This window comes from Triticum aestivum, chromosome 3A (genome assembly GCF_018294505.1).
Source record: "Triticum aestivum cultivar Chinese Spring chromosome 3A, IWGSC CS RefSeq v2.1, whole genome shotgun sequence".
Lineage (NCBI taxonomy): Eukaryota > Viridiplantae > Streptophyta > Magnoliopsida > Poales > Poaceae > Triticum > Triticum aestivum.
Genome location: NC_057800.1, coordinates 34,492,576 through 34,513,112, shown reverse-complemented (window position 1 = coordinate 34,513,112; position 20,537 = coordinate 34,492,576). Strand labels below are relative to the sequence as shown.

At 43.3% G+C, this 20,537-nt stretch overlaps 1 protein-coding gene across 4 annotated transcripts; it reads left to right on the top strand.

Annotated features, from left to right (window-relative positions):
• The first annotated feature begins 11,872 nt into the window (after positions 1–11,872).
• Positions 11,873–20,277, top strand: LOC123060044 (uncharacterized). 4 transcript variants are annotated; one of them, XM_044482608.1, is made up of 14 exons: positions 11,873–11,990; positions 13,912–14,048; positions 14,148–14,195; positions 14,280–14,330; positions 14,462–14,576; positions 14,758–14,865; positions 14,997–15,186; positions 15,304–17,314; positions 18,296–18,335; positions 18,421–18,497; positions 18,863–18,957; positions 19,268–19,329; positions 19,411–19,518; positions 19,605–20,277. In XM_044482608.1, the coding sequence occupies exons 8-14, from the start codon at positions 16,732–16,734 to the stop codon at positions 19,750–19,752; spliced, it is 1,113 nt and encodes a 370-aa protein (XP_044338543.1). In that variant the 5' UTR covers positions 11,873–11,990; positions 13,912–14,048; positions 14,148–14,195; positions 14,280–14,330; positions 14,462–14,576; positions 14,758–14,865; positions 14,997–15,186; positions 15,304–16,731; the 3' UTR covers positions 19,753–20,277. The 4 variants fall into 4 exon arrangements, with proteins under 4 accessions (XP_044338543.1, XP_044338541.1, XP_044338544.1 ...); XM_044482606.1 differs by having other exon boundaries at positions 14,144–14,195; XM_044482609.1 differs by having other exon boundaries at positions 14,144–14,195; positions 19,411–20,277.
• Positions 20,278–20,537: the final 260 nt, after the last annotated feature.

The window sequence follows — 20,537 nt, the reverse complement described above, 5'->3', positions numbered from 1 at the left end:
GGGAAATTGCGGAAGCAATGCTCGTCATTAGATAACTGCCTGGAGTCCCATGCCAGATCAATTATGTACTATTAGCATAGTGATGACACCCATTGCAGATTTGATACTGCTACATGTGATGGAGTGCTAGGCCCTCAGTGCTTTCCTGGTCATGGTCAGACGCACCAGGCAGAATTACAAAGGGATCTGTCGAAGTGATATGCGTTTTTCCAGGCCGAGCTCAATATATCATGAAAACCATCCACCTTCGTCTAGTGATTCTCAAATCTAAATCCACTTGATGGCAGCACAATAACAATGGGCAGTGATCGCTGACAACCATAGAGATACCTTGAAGCATACACATGGTGATCGCCAACAATAGCAATGCCTCATTGAAAGGGTTTTAAGGGTTTCGGCTCGCCTGTGAGTCTGTGATCTATCTCTCCTCCCTCCCATTTCTAGGGTTTTAAGGGTTTAAGCAATGAGGATGATGGGTAATCAGGCTAGGTCGTTTCCGTCCTACATTTAGATGGAGCGCAGTAGTGATTCGGGTGGCGGCGGAGGGGTGGCCGTGTCTGCTGCCGGGGGTCGATTCTCATCGTGCTTCCATCTTCATTGCTGCCATGGACTTTGGATGTGCTGGTGGTGGCCACTGCCGTGGGCACGAGGTACTGCCCCCTGATACGAGCTTCCCTCGTGCTTCATTTGTCGGCCAATTGGTGCTTGAGGTGCCCAGATTGGGGCCCGGGTTTGTGGGTGTTGCACGCGGTTCAACTTATTTGTGCGGCTTGGGTCGTGATTCCGCATTTGGGGGGTTAGTTTCATGGTTGTCTTATTAATTTGTCTTCCTTAGGGGTTGCTTAATTTAAACTCTACTCCATGTGGCTTTGGAATCTCTATTTCAGAATGTAGCAGATTGCTTCCATATCGTACAATTGGACTTAATCACGCAAGTTTTTGTAACTGTTTTTGGTGAACACACCAAGTCGTTTTCGTCCCACACCGGTATGCAGGGGTGGTGAGTGGTTGTGTAAATTAGAAGGAATTTTCAAACATATTGGTCAAACGACATGGACACGTGCATATGTATGCATGGAGTGCCATTGCATTTAAATTCTGAAAAATTAACAAATAATCAGAAAACATGAAACCTTGCTTGATGTAATGTTATACCACCAAAATGATGTGGTAAAAAAATTGGCATGTTTGATGAAAGTTTGGACACACACCTCTCACAAATCGGAGCAACTCACTAGAAAGCTCGTGGTTCCGATAGGAAACAATGCATGTTTGATGATGAATAGGAGATAGCTTCCTCCGACGGCCTTCAAATTTTTTCTATGATTAACGTGCACTACTACAACTGTAATGTGAAAATTAGAAAATGCTAGGGGTCATTTGACCTTTTAAAGACATTTAAGTGATTTTCTAGCCATTTAATGACCGAAATTCAAATTCGAACTATATCTACATGCAACAGGTCATGATAACGGTTTGAAAAATCATATTTTTGTATAATTGTGTGTGAGTTAAAAATTCATCAGATGATGTAAATATCTGGTGTTCAAAATAGAAAATTTAAAGATCTGGCAAGACAACTGGCCCCCACACGATTGACACTCTATCTCACGGCTCGAGGTTTGGTAGGTGAGTGGCGGGGATCAATAATCAGACACGGTTCTATATTGAAAATCGTCAGCTATTATGTTCACACACAGATTTTGCTACAGAAATTGTGTGTAATTCAAACTACTGTACTCGTAAATTCCGGACCGGCGCGTGTACTGTTCCCATCGATCTAGATTCCGGCGCCAATAAATATTACCTTGCTCACGTTGTCCCACCTGCATTCTCATCTACATACTCCCCTCCTTGCCCTCCCTCTCTCTCTCAAATTTCTGGCATGGCGCCGCCGGTCTGCCCACGCGCTAACGAGGAGTCGCCGCCCCCCAAGGATGCTCACTCGAGTAGCAGTGGCGAGGACCCCTACGCGCCGCCGGACTAGATTGCGCCGGACCCCCCAACTTTGGATTGGTTTTGGGGCCAGTATAATCTTTGTCTGTGGAAGTCGCTGCCGCCGGTTGAGAAAGTCAGGCAAGTGGCGTTCAAGAAGGAGATGGCGGAGGAGGAAGCCAGGTATTAAGCGGCCTATGAAGCCCATGATGCCGCCTGGAAAAAGGAGGCTGCGGAGCTTTGGGGGCGGGCGCGTCATCGTGCGGAGGAGGTGTACAAAGATGGGTACTTCGCGAGGAAGGTCAAAGGCGCTGGGCACCTCATCGATGCGTGGGGGTGGGCCGATAAGCTCTAGCGTGCCACCGACGAGAAGCACCGGTGGGCGCCCAACGAAATGGCAAGATCGTCCGCGCTCCTCCGCCAGCAAGAGGCAGATCGGTACGTCAAGCACTGCGAAGCGGAGGAGGTGGAGTACTGCCTCCGCATTGGGAAGACGCCGCGCGCCAGGGAGCTGCTGGCGAGGGGCTGCCGGAATACTGGCCACAAGAGGGATTAATAGTTTTAATATTATTCATTTTCAATTTTATGCATTGTACATAGTAGTTAAGTATCATCACGTATATGTGATGATATTATATATATATTCTATGATGAACTAATAAACTAATGAACACTTAATATATATATATATATATATATATATATATATATATTATGAATTCCATTTTTATCTGTTTTTTATACTAATTTGAATCTAACTGTTATCATCCACCTATACATAATGGAAAGCGTATATACACACATTGAAACAGAACATATAAGAACGGAAAATAAAGTACACACATTGAAGCAGAGCAATAAACAGAGCAATACTATGATTGCTGTGAATACACAGCTATCCACGTCGAAACGACTCAACAAAATAAAACGCGTCCATGAGACCATGACCAGTAGCCCTTGCCTACGGTAGCTCTTGGCTCTGCCTGAACTCGTGCAGGCGTTCGTCCAAGCGGTCGACATGCTCGTGGTACATCTGGAGCGCGATCTCGAGCTCCAAGTTGGCTATTTCATCGGAGATCACTAGCTTGAGGATGCGACGACCATGTTCCTCTACTGCGCCCAGGTGGACACCTGGGCCAAGGAGGCGGTCGAGCCTACCGACCAGCGCGCTGGCATCGAGCAGGAAGCGAACAAGGCGAACGGCGCGACCCATGTGAACGGCGCGGCGGGCGTCCGGTGCAAGTACGGCGCGGCCGGCCTCTGGTGCAAGTATGGTGCAGAGGGCCTCTGCCCACTCCTGGCAAGGTATGGGGGTACTGACGGGACATGTACCCAGCTGCAACGCCGTGTCAACAGCAGGTAAGCATCGATGGATCCACTCTTGCTGTGTGGCGCACCGCGTCTCTCGCTCTGCGGCGCTGCAACGGTCTCGTCGTGTGGTGAGCCGCAGCCTATCGGCGCGGACGCGCCTAGCTTGCTCTGCGGCGCGCCATCGATCATATTGTGCGGCGAGCTGCAGACTGTCGGTGCTAACATGCCTATCTTGATCTGCGGCGCTCAAGCGCCATGCGCCAAAGGTCTACTCAACCCTGGCGATGACGCGCATCACGGCATCGTCCATCGTGTTGCCGGGGAGCACCTCGGCCTCGACGATCCGTGGCGCCTGCTCGTTTTCTTCGTCGACGAGGTTGATGGCAGAGGCGGCGCTTTGGTAGGTTGGCATGCTTGGAAAAGGTGGATGTGCTACAGGCTGCGCTTGTCGCCTCCGTGCGTCGCGCGCCACCTAGGTTTATGCGCAATATCGCTGGGTGGTGGGAAATAGGTGAGGAAATGGCGGGAAATGGTGGCGTGTTCATAAAACGCCATCAATTAATGGAAACTTAGCATAGAAGGAACATTGAGCTAGCACAAGAAGTAGATGATGATCACATGAACGCGGACCACACTAGAGAACCCGTCGTTGATGAATTCATCAATCACAAACGATGGGATACTAGCAAGCGTTTGCCCACAACACACACGGCTTATTCCATCACAAACAGGTCGGGTGGATCAACTGTATGACACGTATCGCACATTGTCAAAAAGTAATGCAGTAGACCTTCTTTAACTGTAACACCCACGATGCGGCTATATCTCCCACGTGTCAGAGCACGACTTAGAGGCATAACCGCATAGTAGGCATGGCCCAAGAAGGGTAATCTTTACACATCCCATGTACTGAATAAGAAAGGAATAAAGAGTTGGCTTACAATCGCCACTTCACACAATACATAAATATAGCATACATCAACCAGAATACAATCAAGGTCCGACTATGGAACCAAAATAAATAAAGACAACCCCAAATGCTAGATCCCCAATCGCCCCAACTGGGCTCCTCTACTGATCGTCCAAAAAGGAAACATAGTAACGTCCCGAATCCTCGTCAAACTCCCACTTGAGTTCTGTAGCGTCCCCTGCACTGGCATCATCGGCACCTGCATCTGTTTTTGGAAGTAATCTGTGAGTCACAGAGACTCAGCAATCTCACACCCTCGCGATCAAGACTATTTAAGCTTATGGATAGGAAAAGGTAGTGAGGTGAAGCTGCAGCAAGCACTAGCATATATGGTGGCTACTTACGCAAATGAGAGCGAGAAGAGAAGCAAAGCACGGTTGAGAAGCTGTAAGATCAAGAAGTGATCCTGAAGCTACTTACGTTCAAGCATAACACGAGATCATGTTCTCTTCCCGGACTCCGCCGAAAAGAGACCATCACGGTTACACACGCGGTTGATTCATTTTAACTAAGTTAAGTGTCAAGTTTTCTACAACCGGATATTAACAAATTCCCATCTGCCCAAAACCGCGGGCACGGTTTTTAAAAGTTCAAAACCCTGCAGGGGTGTCCCAACTTAGCCCATCACAAGCTCTCACGGTCAACGAATGATATTCCTTCTCCCAGGATGACCCGATCAGACTCGGAATCCCGATTACAAGATATTTTGACAATGGAAAAACAAGACCAGCAAAGCCGCCCGAATGTGCCGACAAATCCCGATAGGAGCTGCACATATCTCGTTCTCAGGGCACACCGGATGAGCCAGACGTCGGGTTGGCATAGACCCTGGTTGCCCACGGGGCGCCAGACATCGCTCAGGTTGGACCAACACTTAGACAAGCACTGGCCGGGGGTTTAAAATAAAGATGACCCTTGAGTCCGCGAAACCTAAGGGAAAAAGGCTTAGGTGGCAAATGGTAAAACCAAGGTTGGGCCTTGCTGGAGGAGTTTTATTCAAGGTGAACTGTCAAGGGGTTCCCATAACACCCAACCGCGTAAGGAACGCAAAATCAAGGAACATAACACCGGTATGACGGAAACTAGGGCGGCAAGAGTGGAACAAAACACCAGGCATAAGGCCGAGCCTTTCACCCTTTACCAAGTATATAGGTGCATTAAAGTAAACAAGATATAATAATGATATCCCAACAATAATCATGTTCCAACAAGGAACAAACTCCATCTTCACCTGCAACTAGCAACTCTATAAGAGGGCTGAGCAAAGCGGTAACATAGCCAAACAAAGGTTTGCTAGGAAAAGGTGGGTTAGAGGCTTGTCATGAAAATATGGGAGGCATGTTAAAGCAAGTGGTAGGTATCACGACATAGCAAAAGAGCGAACAACTAGCAAGCAAAGATTGAAGTGATTTCGAGGGTATGGTCATCTTGCCTGCAAAGTTCTTCGAGTTGACGAAAGCTTGAACCTCGTAAGCGTGCTCAACGGGTTCCTCGATCACATAATCGTCTCCTAGCTCTACCCAAAGAAAGAATACAAGCAAAGGAAACAACAATCAACCATGATGCAATGTGCAAGCAACATGATGCAAAACATGTCATGATATGCGGGATGTGATATGCAATGCATATGCGAGCTCTGGAAGGAAAAGATTAAACCAGGCCTCAACTTGGCAAACCAAGTGTGCCGCTGGAAAGATGAGTTGATTTCGGTCGAAATCGATATAAAGATCACCGGAATCGGATGCACGGTTTGCAAATGGCAAGCAAAACAATAATGACACAATTCTGCGATTAACAGCTAAATGCCATCTAGAATGCAACAAGAAACTAAGCTACTGCACTCCAACATAACAACAAAGCACATGGTAGTGATCTACTCAAGATGCTTGACAAAAGATGAACACTGAGATACAGGTAAATCACACAAGAGCAGGTTCAAACAAGCATGACAAAAGTGCAAAAGATATCAGCATGACAAAAGTGCAAAAGATATCAGTGAAAATAATAACATGTCAGGAATTAACATCAGGAAGCAATGTTTAGAGCAAGATAACAACATGTTACAGGATCAGATCATAGCAATACAAGGCATGGCATGAATCTACTCAAAGCATAGAACAAAAGTCCCTTACTGACCATAAGCAAAAAAGGATCAGAAGATATGATGGCACCCATGTAAACGACCGAGACATCTCTCCGGTCAATAACCAACAGCAGGCTCTGGATACTCATGTTGGTTCTCACATGTTCCACAATGATCTCATCGGATGAACCACGATGTCGGGGATTCAATCAATCCCGTATACAATTCCCTTTGTCCATCGGTATGTTATTTGGCCGAGATTCGATCGTCGGTATCCCCATACCTCGTTCAATCTCGTTATCGGCAAGTCTTTTTACTCGTTCCATAACGCATGATCTCGTGACCAACTCCTTAGTCACATTGAGCTCGTTATGATGATGCATTACCGAGTGGGCCCAGAGATACCTCTCTGCCATACGGAGTGACAAATCCCAGTCTCGATTCGTGCCAACCCAACAGATACTTTCGGAGATACCTGTAGTGCACCTTTATACCCACCCAGTTACGTTGTGACGTTTGGTACACCCAAAGCATTCCTACGTTATCCGGGAGTTGCACAATCTCATGGTCTAAGAAAATGATACTTGACATTAGAAAAGCTTTTAACAAACGAACTACACGATCTTATGCTATGCTTAGGATTGGGTCTTGTCCATCACATCATTCTCCTAATGATGTGATCCCGTTATTAATGACATCCAATGTCCATGGTCAGGAAACCATGACCATCTATGGATCAACGATCTAGTCAACTAGAGGCTTACTAGGGACATATTACGATCTATGTATTCACACATGTATTACGGTTTCCGATCAATACAATTATAGCGTGAACAATACACAATTAGCATGAACAAGGAAATATAATAATAACCACTTTATTATTGCTTCTAGGGCATATTTCCAACAAATCCGACACAGTTCACAGAGAGAAAATATGTGCAAGCATGCACACAGTTACCGTTTGCAAAGCATGTGTGATGTCAGACAATATTACAAACGTGCGGGCAAACTAAATGTTTGTGATAGTTGCCTTATCGTACAAGATTCGCAACCATGAACTGTTTCTGATGAAGTATGCATCATAAACATTGCACCACGGAATAGCGTGTGCGATAGTTATCATGTACAATGATGTTACGACGGTCCGATGTTTCGTAATCCTGTCCGACACTCGTACGACGATTAGCTAATCTTCTTAATTAGTTATCGCATACGCTCTGGAAAAAGCGAATGTGTGTGATTATCTGCTTATCATACACGTTCTATAATAGTGAACCATTTGTGATGGGCTGCGCATCGTAAACATAGCACCACAGAATACCGACTGTGATGGCAATGCAAGCACAAACGAGTAGGAGTACTGTATATGCATATTGGATCCCTATCCCGACGGTTTCTAGGTCGTGTTAGAAGGACCCCCCTATGACCCACACTCACTTGGTGACGGTTCCAAATGCCGTCGCGGAAAGGGGTTAAAAATCGTTTGTATAGTACCTCATTGTACCAGTGATGCATTGTTCCCTCTCGGAACCACGAGCCTTCTAGTGAGTTGCTCTGGTTTGTGCGGGGTGTGTGTCCAAACTTTTGTCAAGCATGCCAATTTTTTTACCACATCATCTTGGTGGCATGACATTACATCAAGCAAGGTTTCATGTTTCTGATCTTTTTTTTGGAATTTAAATGCCATGGCACTCCATGCATGTGTCCATGCCGTGAGACCAATATGTTTGAAATTCATTCTAATTTGCTGCACATGGAATTGACTTGCACACAAGTACACAAATATGATTTTTCAAACCATTATGGTTAGCCGTTGCATGTAGATGTAATTCAAATTTGGATTATGGTCAAATGACCCTTGAAATTTTCCAAATTTTGACATGACAATTGTATTATTGCACGTTAAATGTAGAAAAAAATTTAAAGCCGTAAGAGGAAGCTATCACTTGTTCGTCATCGAACATGCATTATTCCCTATCAGAACCATGAGCCTTCTAGTGAGTTGCTTCGGTTTGTGAGGGGTGTGTATCCAAACTTTCGTCAAACATGCCAATTTTTTTACCACATCATCTTGGTGGCGTGACATTACATCAAGCAAGGTTTCATGTGTTTCTGATCTTTTTTAATTTTTTTGGAATTTAAATGCCATGGCACTCCATGCATGTGTCCAGGGCGTGAGACCAATATGTTTAAAATTTCCTTCCAATTTACTGCACATGAAATTAACTCGCACACAAGTAAACAAATATGATTTTTCCAAACCGTTATGGTTAGTTGTTGCATGTAGATGTAGCTCAAGTTTGGATTACAGTCATTAAATGGCTAGAAAATCACTTAAATGTCTTAAAAAGGTCAAATGACCCCTGAAATTTTCCAAATTTTGACACGACGGTTGTATTAGTACACATTAACTGTAGAATTTTTTTGAAGCCCGTAAGAGGAAGCTATCGCCCGTTTGTCATTAAACATGCATTGTTCTCTCTCGGAACCACGAGCTTTCTAGTGAGTTGCTTCAGTTTGTGAGGGGTGTATATCCAAACTTTCGTTAAACATACCAAAAAATTTACCACATCGTCTTGGTGGCATGACATTATATCAAGCAAGGTTTCATGTGTTTCTGATCTTTTTTATTATTTTTTTGGAATTTAAATGCCATGGCACTCCATGCTTAATTATGTCATAGCCGTGAGACCAATATGTTTGAATATTCCTTCCAATTTACTGCACATGGAATTAGCACACACACAAGTACACAAAATATGACTTTTCAAACCGTTATGGTTAGCTGTTGCATGTACATGAAGTTCAAATTTGAATTACAGTCATTAAATGGCTAGAAAATCACTTAAATGTCTTAAAAGGTCAAATGACCCCTGAAATTTTCCAAAATTTGACATGACAGTTGTATTAGTACTACAAATTTTCTCGTACATTTAAAACACCATCTGTTGCCACTTTACTCCAAATTCGTCTTTCGCAGCTAATAAAAAATATCAACAATATCACACACAGTTTTTTTGTAGGAACTGTTTGCGATGAAAATTCCTAGGTCTATTTAGGTCTTCCTCCTTAAGCTTCCCCGACTCATCTGCTCCAGTGCCGGCAACCCCCGAATCCAGGAATTCTGATCCCCATTCCCGCAACCCCCTTGATACGGCTCCAATGTATCTATAATTTTTATATTGTTCCATGCTATTATATTATTGGCTTTGATGTTTTATATGCATTAATATGCTATTTTATATTATTTTGGGGACTAACCTATTAACCTAGAGCCCAATGCCAGTTCCTATTTTTTCCTTGTTTTAGAGTTTCGCGGAAAAGAAATACCAAACGGAATAAAACTTTCGTGATGATTTTTCTTGGACCAGAAGACATCCAGAGGACTTGGAGTGCAAGTCAGAGAAACCACGAGGCGGCCGCAAGGACGGAGGGCGTACCATCAACCCTTGTGGGCCCCTCATGACTCCACCGACCTAGTTTCTTCGCCTATATATTCTCATATATCCCAAAACCACAAAGAGAGCCACGAAAATATTTTGCACCGCCGCAACTTCTGTACCCATGAGATCCCATCTAGGGGCTTTTTCTGCGTCCAACCAGAGGGGGATTCGATCACAGAGGTCTTCTACATCAACACCATTGCCCTTCTGATGAAGCGTGAGTAGTTTACCACTGACCTACGGGTCCATAGCTAATAGCTAGATGGCTTCTTCTCTCTCTTTGATTCTCAATACCATATTCTCCTCGTTGTTCTTGGAGATCTATTCGATGTAATACTTTTTTTGCGGTGTGTTTGTTGAGATCCGATGAATTGTTGGATTTATGATCAGCTTATCTATGAATATTATTTGAATCTTCTCTGAATTCTTATATACATTATTTTATCTTTGCAAGTCTCTTCGAACCATCGATTTGGTTTAGCCAACTAGATTGGTTTTTCTTACAATGGGAGAAATGCTTAGCTTTGGGTTCAATCTTGTGGTGTCCTTTCTCAGTGACAGTAGGGGCAGCAAGGCACGTATTGTATTGTTGGCATCGAGGATAAAAAGATGGGGTTTTCATCATATTGCTTGAGTTAATTCATCTACATCATGTCATCTTGTTTAATGAGTTACTCTGTTCTATATGAACTTAATACTCTAGATGCATGCTAGATAGCGGTCGATGTGTAGAGTAATAGTAGTAGTATATGCAGAATCGTTTCGGTCTACTTGACACAGACGTGATGCCTATATTCATAACTTTGCCTTAGATATCGTCATAACTTTGCGCTTTTTTATCAATTTCTCGGTAGTAATTTGTTCACCCACCGCAATATTTTCTATCTTGAGAGAAGCCTCTAGTGAAACTTATGGCCCCAGATCTATTTTCCATCATATAAGTTTCCGATCTATAATTTTAGTTTCCGTTTTACTTTCTTTGCAATCTTTTATTTTCCGATCTATAAACCAAAAATACCAAAAATATTTACTTTACCTTTTATTGTCTCTATCAGATCTCACTTTTGCAAGTGACCGTGAAGGGATTGAGAATCCCTTTATCGCGCTGGGTGCAAGTTGTTTGATTGTTTGTGCAGGTATTCAGTGACTTGTGAGTTGTCTCCTACTAGATTGATACCTCGGTTCTCAAACTGAGGGAAATACTTATTCTACTTTGCTACATCACTCTTTTCTCTTCAAGGGAAAAACCAACGCAAGCTCAAGAAGTAGCAGGAAGAATTTCTGGCGTCGTTGCCGGGGAGATCTACAACAAGTCAAGACATACCAAATACTCTCATCTCTTGCATTACATTGTCCGTAATTCGCCTTTCGTTTTCCTCTCCCTCACTTCTAAAACGATTTTCGAAAATATGTGTCTTTTCTTCGCCCCTCTTTCGTTCGTCTTCTTCGCTTGCCTTTTGCTAATGGGCACGACTCGTGCAATTTTAAGAGATGATAAAGTTACTTTCAATATGAGAATTGATTTGTGTGGAGAAGTCTAGATAACGAAGGCTTTGGCTTTAAGATTTGAATTATCTCTCGTGCAAAGGGCCGGATGCAATCGACTATTTATCAACTTGGATAAATTCAAGGGCATTAGCATCATAACGAATGAAGAGGTATATGCGGGAGTGGCGGCAACTGTTTTTGATAATTATTATTGTATGACTCATGACTTCCCTCTCACTAGTTTCGAACATTGTAACGAGGAAGCAAATGCGGTCACTCATGAGTTCGCGATGATAACTAGATTTTATATACAACTCATGATTGGTTTGAGAAAGCTCTGAAAGACATCGTGCCCCTCCTCATAAATGATGTTACCGTGCCCAATGTCCAATAAAGTTCTTTTTTCGTCAAAAGAAAAACGGTTTTGCTATTTTTCAGTCGAGTGATTTTCAATTGGCTGTCATTCAAATTTGTGGCTGTCTGATCGTGCTTTGTGATTCGCACTAAGATATGTGGTTTTCTGGCTGGTTTCCTTTGTCTCGGGTTTGGTTTTATTTTGCCGGACACGGGTTTTTGGGTCTGCCCGTTACTGACTTACTGGACGCCCGTGTTTCTTTTCCTTTGCCCCCCTTTTGAATTCTTCTCCATTATCATTTGGGCAGAACTTTTTCGAAAGGGCAGAGAGGCAGCGACAGGTGGCGCTCGAGCGGCGGAGGCGGCGAGGCGATTTGTGTTCTCTTCGATTAGTGCTTCCCTGGTTAGTTCCCGTTGTGGCTCTCTCTTTCCCCCATGCGATTTGCTTCGATTTTGATCCTGTAGCTTCCAGATCTAGGTCTCGCGGTCGATTTGTTGTTCTTGTTGTGGATCATGTTACTTCTTGATGATTATTAGCGGTTGGTTAGTGTAGTTTGTTGTTAACCGATGCTCATCTATGGAGTTCGCCGCGGATTCCCTCTGTTGGCGTCAGTTCCCCCCTGAAATTCCCCTCGGTCGGTGTTAGTTCGCCGTGGAATACCCTCTGCTCGCGTCAGATTGTCGCGGGTCCCCTGTACTCGCTTTAGTTCGCCACAGATCCCTTGTTCTCCGGTATTAGGTTTATGTTTCAGGTCTCGTTGGCGCTGTTAGGTGTACTTGTCTGGTTTTGTAGCTTACTCAACCCCATGAATTACACTGTAATCCCCCAGTATTTTCGGTTGCTCTGTAGTCTATATTGCCTCTCTGATTCACATTGTAATACCCTCTGTTCTACACTGTAATTTTTTTCTTTCTGAATTTCTATTTGATGTATCCCTGATTTAGACTGTATTTCCCCTAGTTTCAGTGTTGTTCTTTATGCCCGATGAATACTGTAATGTATCTCTGAAGTTCACTATAGTATGTTTGACTTACATTTGTATGGCTGATTTATTGTATTTGTGGTAGGGCTTACACTGTAATTTATCCTAGTTTTGCACTGCAATTCTCTAGAGTTTTATAATGTACTTAGCATGGTTGAGTAGTTCACTTGCAATGTAACTCACCGAAGTTTTTACAGTGTATTTCCCTAGAGTTTTATACTGTAATTAACCTAATTTGAGGACTGTAATTGTGGTAGGGCTTACACTGTAAATCTCCAGAGTTTTACAGTGCATTTCCCTATAGTTTTATACTGTAACCACAGGGCTTGCACTGAAAATCTCCAGAGTTTTACAGTGTATTTCCATATAGTTACATCGAGGGCAGGCCTGGCGCAGTGGTGAAGTCCTCCCCACTTGTGCCAAGAGGTCCTGGATTCGAACCAGCCTCTCTGCATTGCACTTTGCAGGGGTAAGACTAGGTTCCTATAATCCCTCCCCAGACCCCACCTTGTGTGGGAGCTTCTATGCACTGGGTCTGTCCTTTTTTTTTTTCCATATAGTTACATTGTAGTTTGTATGGTTACAATGTAATTCCCTAGAGTTTTTCACAATAAGTTGTATGGTTGGAGGACTGTAATTTTTGTATGACTTACAATGTAATTCATCAGAGTGTTACACTCTATTTCCCTAGAGTTTTCACTGTAAGTTGTATGGTTGGAGGACTGTAATTTCAGTATGACTTACGGTGTAATTCATCAGAATTTTACACTGTATTTTCCCTAGAGTATTACACTGTAATTTGTGTGCTTGAGGACTGTAATTTCAATATGACTTACAATGTAATTCATCAGACTTTTACACTGTATTTCCCTAGAGTATTACACTGTAATTTGTGTGCTTGAGGACTGTAATTAAAGTATGACTTACAATGTAATTCACCAGACTTTTACACTGTATTTTCCCTAGAGTATTACACTGTAATTTGTGTGCTTGAGGACTGTAATTAAAGAATGACTTACAATGTAATTCACCAAACTTTTACACTGTATTTTCCCTAGAGTATTACACTGTAATTTGTGTGCTTGAGGACTGTAATTACAGTATGACTTACAATGTATTTCTCTAGAGTTTTACAGTGTATTTTCCTCGAGTATTTCACTGTAATTTTTGTGGTTGAAGACTGTAATTAAAGTATGACATGCAGGGCTTGCAGTCTCAAGTTTTGTACATGCGTTTAATATTCAGCTATCTGGTTGGTTTTGTAGCTTCTAGATCTAGGTTTGGGGATTGTTGTTTGTAGTGTTTGTGTTGGTTCTGCTTCATTTGCCTTTTTTATTTTAGGTTTGCTTCAATGGGGCGGCTGCGGAAAGTTTCTCACAAGGGTGTACCACTAGTCTCTCTCTTGAGAGTGCAGATTCTCTGAATGATCCGTTTGTGCCTAACGATTTTGCGATGATGGTTCTAATCCTATGTCTTTGGTATTTATTTCTTTTTCTTCCCTAGTTTTAATTAATTTGAACTATTTCTTTTCATTTTTAAATTTATGTGTATGTTCACTTTAACTTTATTTCAGGAAGTCTCTAGGAGGGCTTGACAAATCTCTATTTGACTTCTATATGGATCATGTATGTGTTTTTGTTTTTGTTGGTTTAACTTTAAGTGTTTTTTTTCTGATGGCTTATAAATTGTTGTCATCCTAATTTTTTCAGAAAGTGAAATGTTTGAAGAGGAAGTTATCATGTGCTGGAAGAAGAAACATGGTTAGTCCTTTTTTGATATTGATCTCTCTCTACACTTTATTTTGTTATCTTCTCTATTGGTTGCCAAATTTTCTCCAATGCACTATTACAGTCCTGTATTTGTAATGCATTTCTCTTTTTGTTTTTTGTAGAAACTGAAGCTGTGTACTGATTTCCCGTTTATTCTATTTCCCTGCTTCAATGGCCACTTAATTTTGGTCTGCACTCAATTTTCTGATGTGAAACCTCGGATTCTTGCGTGGAGAGGTAACAAAGTTAAACAGTTTTCAGAGCTTGACAGAAACAATAGCCGCTCTTATGGAAAGAGGCCATTGAAGAGAGCTTGTACTTCATTTAGTTTTCAGATTAGTTAGTTTTGCTTGTTTTTTTTTTCTTTGTGCTGTGTGGTTCAGTTTTATATTTCTCATGTACCACTCTATTGTTTCAGGGTTCTGTTCAAAAATCTTCAGCGAGTAAGAGTATGGATTTTGATGCATCTGATGTTCCATTTGCTACAAGAGTTGAGTCAAATTTTGGTGATCATTTTGGCTCTGAGGTAATTGCTCTTCCTAGTTATTGTTTGTTGCTGTAGTAGTCCTACTGTAATTCCTACTATTTTTATTCGTACTGATTATATGTTATTTAGTGGTATTCTAACTCCTTTTATTCTTTCTTTCTTTTTTACAGTTTGCTCATGAACTTGTGGATCTTGTTCAGGCCAGACATCAAGAGAAGCCTAAGATTTTTGTTGAATGTTCAGAGTCTCTCATTGTTGATGTATTGAATTGTGTGTTGCAATCTTCTTTTCTTGCAAACATTCATGCTTCCGTGGAAGTTTTTGGCAGTGAGAATCATTCACTGAGCAAGTTCTCATTTGGTTAGTTTCATCTTTTTTACTTTAGCTTTCATTTTATTTCCCTGTTTATTTTTTTCTTTTGGTTTGTTCATAATTCAATTGACTGCTGGTTTTTTCTGTGATTTTGCATGCAATAAGAGTGTTTCTATTCAATCTGCTATCCCCAATACAAAGTCTGTGAGATTTGATGATATTCCAGGGAAGTGATATCCGTTTTGTTTATTGGGAGGCAATTTCAAGCAGAGATGTTTAACGGCTCTTTTGCTTCTACCTTTTGTTGTCAGGTGTGGTACAGGGAAGCTGCTGGGAGGGATCACGTGGGGTTTTATTGTTCTTTTGGTTTAGTTGACAACTGGGTCTTTTTTTTTAGCCTGACCCGTTTAGTGGGAATGAGAAGTATCAGTGGTTTTGGGCAAATACAGATGTCAACAGAACATTGCTCAGAAAATTTGAATGATATCCAATTGAAAAACAGTCAAATGTTAAATAGATAGTCCCAAGAAAAAAGGCTTAGTCAACGGCAATTTTAAGGAGCGAACATTCTCCCTACAATCATCCAGCGCGATGGAGTAATAGCCGTTGGATTTGTGTGCGCGGCCGTGCGCTCGCTTGACACGAGGTGCCGCGCCGTAGTGGATAAGTGGAGTCCGTTTTGGTTTTGGACTAAACTGGAATTTTAACAAGTTTTGACGGGTCTTAAGGGTTCCCCGTCCTCGACGGCTCGACCGGCGATTCCCGCCGACGCCTGCACCTCCCGCCGAGTCGCCTCTGTACCTGAAGTAACACCGCCACCATCACCAACCTTTCCCCGGATTCCACCAATCCCGTGTTCGGCGGGCAACCTGATTCCCCGCCAAATTTGTTGCCCTAGAGCCTGTTGCGTCCGACCTCGGTATCAAGATCCATGGCGCTCCCCGCTCTTTCCTTCCAGCCCTCCACCCTGATGGGCTCAAAAGCCGCCGACTCCGCCTCCGGATTTCCCGACTGGGTCTTCCTCTGCGAGGAGCCGCGTTTCTCGGAACGCCGGAACGAGACCACCGCCAAGTGCCGGACCAGCGAGGGCCAAGCCGTGGAGGTGTCCTTCTGGCTCGTCGACCCGCCGGGCGTCTCCTACTTCACCTTCAACTGCCCCGGCCTCGACCCCTCCGCCTTCCACGAGAAGGAGCCGCCCTCCCTCGTCTGCGCCGCGGCCGCCTTCGTCGTCTTCTGCCTCTCATTCAGGGGCTCCATCCACCACTTCGTCTACAGAGCCGCCCCCGCAGGGAAGCAGTCGCTGCAGCTGCTCCCGGACCGGGACCCCAGCTCCACGGTCTTCAGGAGAACGGGGTTCGGCCTCTTGCCCTGCGCCGACGGCCAGCACTACGCCGTCGCCTACATCGACCGCCAGTGTCTTGGCAAAGATTCTGATTGGTGGTTTCATGCGCACGTCTTCTCGTCTGAAACTCGGGCGTGGAGCAGCCACAGGGTGTCGTTGCGGCACTTAACCAAGTCTGATAGGCTCATGTGTTGTCGACATGGCATGTCACAGCAGATTCTGTTGCAGGCTCACTGGGCTGGGTTGAGCTCATGCGTGGCATTGTCCTTCTTTGCAACCTGTTGGACGGGAATCCTGTCATCAAATTTATCCCGTTCCCCGAATCAAGGGTTAGCTTTCTCGACGAGGATGGCCACCCTGAGCTCGCCCCTCAGTATTATTGCAATGTTGCCTGCTCCGGCGATCTCATCAAATTCATCGAGGTAGAATTTGATGACCCTGTTGTCAGGACCAGCGGTATAGGTTGGAGAGCCACTGTGTGGGAGAGGAAGTTCTCCTGGGACAAGTGGGAGATCCGCTCCACGGTCGATGTTGCTAACATCTCAGTTGACCAAAGTTTTTCTGCTGTATTGCCTGGGCTGTGGTGTGATGAGACCCAAAAACTGGACTTGAAGAAACTTATTTTCTATACCCCGCTGCCGAGCAGGCGTGATGACGATCTTTTTTACATGGTGGCTAAGGTGAATGCTGACGACGAGACTGCCTGGGCCATCGCAGTTGACATGGAAAGGGCAGGTGTGGAAGCAATGGTCCAGTTCTCTCTTGGACGGTACACGTACCACATTGCAATGTACTCTTCATGCGACTTCCCCAAGTACCTCAACATGACCCCAGGTGCTTCTTCTACCTTTATGCCCATGTAATAATTTAACTCGCAGTCTTATCTTTTGAATTCTTTGTTGTCTGTTGGTTATATGTGCTTAGGACAATGTTTCGGTATTGACACTATGGACATTGGACTGTTCGTGGTCATTAACTTTTAGCTGGTTTCATTAATGTTAAAATCTAGCTATGATTCATACATGTTGATGCGTTAGAAACACGCATGAAGCTGCAGCCCATACTTACTAAATGTGCTACCAGCATGGACCCTGTGTATGGACTATGGAGACCTCACTTATACAGGCAGGCAACACGGGGTTCATGAACACACATCATATATTCTGTAACCTTAAGTTTCATATTGTGCAAGTATGCACGATGAAATAGCTGTTGACATTGTCAAAGATAGTCCAGGTGTATCATGAGGCCATTTTTTGTTTTTTGTGGGATGATCCCATACCTAGTTAACTTGTTCGGCACTTAGTGCTTATGATAACTGAGGCTGTGCATGATGAACTGACTCATCCATTCCTCCAACCAACCAGGAAAAACAATGATTTGTTGCTGCTAATTCAAATCTGTTCCATGAACCGAATTAAAGCATCAATGGATATAGACAACCTCAAGTGGCTTATGCAGCATGAAATACCACAACTATCATGAAAATCCACTAATAACAGCAATCTGCTAGGGCCAGTGTCTTTCCATCTCATGTTGCTTGTCCTTTCGGCCATGTGTGCTTGACCAACCTGCGCACATCCTCAGACACCATATTACCACTGCAGGATGGTCTTGCTATGCATGCTGTTTATGGCACACTGGTATAATTCGTTAGAAGAAATGAGAGCAATCCAATGATGTAATGATGTATCCTCCAATTTTTTTGATCCATTATCTGCTGACGGGGCAATAAAATTACTCAATTGATAAGGTATACATTTTTCTTTTGCCGTCCTTTTTATCTAACTGTTTCGTTGTCTCAAACTATTGCAGGGGCAGGCATGGATAATCCAGCGGACAAGTGCTCTAAGCGGTAATTCACACATCGCTAATTTTAGCTGTTCCAGTATTTGATTTTTTGCATGATATCTATTTCGTTTATGCTGCTGCTTCTGTAGGATGTCTGTTGCCAGGTTGAGTGCAAAGCAGTGTGTGGTGCAAGTTCTGCGGACTCTAGACTGGCTTCAAGAACTTGGTAACTAATAAGCCTGACTTCTTGATATATGATCTTTATTTGTCTTGGTTATGACATACTAGATGTGCAGCCAACATTCACCAAGTGCATGTTTAGACCGTTGATCTGTAATTAATTTCTTAGCATCATCTGTTAATATCTTCTGAATTTAATCTGCAGTATTACTCTAAATGCTTGCCCATGTCAAGTATAATATGCTTGTAAATTTTATGTGCTTTCACTCTTCACATGTATGTCTGTAACTTTCTTGGTGAACATCTTAAGCAAGCGCAGCCCATGTGATAGCATCATTAGCTCTGCAGATATATGTTCTTGCAAATTGGCTGTCATGACCAGGACATTCACATCTGTATGGTCAATTGCAGATCAATGCTTGGAAATTGAGAGGTCAACTGACAACACATACAGATTATTACTTCAGTTTTCTCCAGTATCATCTCTGCGTTCCAGTATCAGACCAGTAAGTTCTGTTATTGTATCCCACAGATATAGTCCAGGGCTTCATGTTACGAGTGTATCCTTATCTCTTTGATATAAACCCTTTGTGGTCAAGTTTCTATTTCTGTTTCTTTGGACCACGCACACAACTTCTCTTTGACAAGCTTCAGATTCTTCATTTATTTGTCCAAACTATTTAGGCAGCCGTGCTAGCGTGTTTATAAAGCAATTGCTTGATTTCAAATTATGAACCGTCAGCATTCTTGGGCAATTATTTAAATTGATGTTATGAATTCCCATTGTGACTGAATCCTAATAAAATCGTGATGCAGATGGTAAAATATGCTAATGATCAAGGTGAAGCTGCATCGAAGGCTGTGGATTTTTGCCGAAGGTATATAGATGAGGAAACCAGGCATATGTTTGTGAAATAAACTTACCTTTATATCTGATCATAATGTCTGTTGTTTCCTAGAGCTTTGGAAGATTTCGACTTGGCTCTACACGGATCACCGAGTGATCCTTCAGCATCCGTTGAAGCCATGCGTAGCAAAATCAGTGATGTCATTCAAGCTTTGGACAAGTACAAGAAAATGAGTGGCCTCTCTTCTTTATTATTAAACGGAGCCCTTAGTGATTTTAATTTTGTACCTGGTTCAATTGTTTCAGCATCATGCAAATTGTGCCATCAACACTGATACCGAAAGAAAAGATGCTTGGAGATGCCAGCGACCAAAAAAGATCAAAGGCAACATCTGAAACTCGTGAGAAGCCATTCGAGGCAAAGAATACAGTTTATGGGTGTGGCTGCTACTGAGATTGATGTCCTTTCATTGGGACTGGTATCAAGTTCACAGGAGATGGATGAGAGCTACCCGTGAACAACGACGGGCCGTGGTCGATACAAAGGATAAACGTGGCAAGTGGCAGCAACGGAAATTCAAGCCCAGTAATTCTGGCAGCAACGGACCTGATATCGATGCCTGTGGTTGTGTCATCTTCCCACCGTGATGTAAAGGAGTCGGTATCTTACTGATATGGAATGTCTGTAGAAACATATAAGCTTATGGTAGATTGAGTGTTGAGTTATGGTTTCGGCCGTGGTTATGGGCATGATGCTAGCTTATGTGAAGGTGCTGGTTGCTGCTACCTAGTAGACACCTAACTGTAGTAGTACTACATATGTTGTTGCTACTACTTGCTAGTACCTTCTTCCTGCTTGCGTGCATGAAGAAACTGGTGGCGGGTTGTGCTCTTCTAAGTAAACTCCAATTAGAACCCCAGATCTCAATCCTGGTTGTACCTAGTAGTAGGTAAATGAAGTATCGGTTGTTTTACTCAATTGTTTCTTGTATCATAAGATTGTATCTGCCATGCGGGCAACTGAAGGCGCCAGAGTCCATCATGTCGGTGGTACCAGGCTGATGATGTTCACGCGGTGGTGTCTATGAGAGACAAGGTAGCGTCTGTGGATGCCGAGGTTGATGAGGTAGGGGCTTTGGCACCTCAATCTGAGGCGCTGAAGTCCATCCGATCGTCCGACTTTGACCGGGAAGATATGTTGGCATGTATTGACGAGGCGGTGTTCAAGAGAAAGCTTTG

Coding starts and splice junctions, on each gene's coding strand:
- LOC123060044 (XM_044482608.1), top strand. CDS start 16,732: ATGCGTGGCATTGTCCTTCTTTGCAACCTGTTGGACGGGAATCCTGTC. Junction 18,336..18,420: donor GCGGACAAGTGCTCTAAGCG/GTAATTCACACA, acceptor CTGCTTCTGTAG/GATGTCTGTTGCCAGGTTGA. Junction 19,330..19,410: donor GCTGTGGATTTTTGCCGAAG/GTATATAGATGA, acceptor GTTGTTTCCTAG/AGCTTTGGAAGATTTCGACT.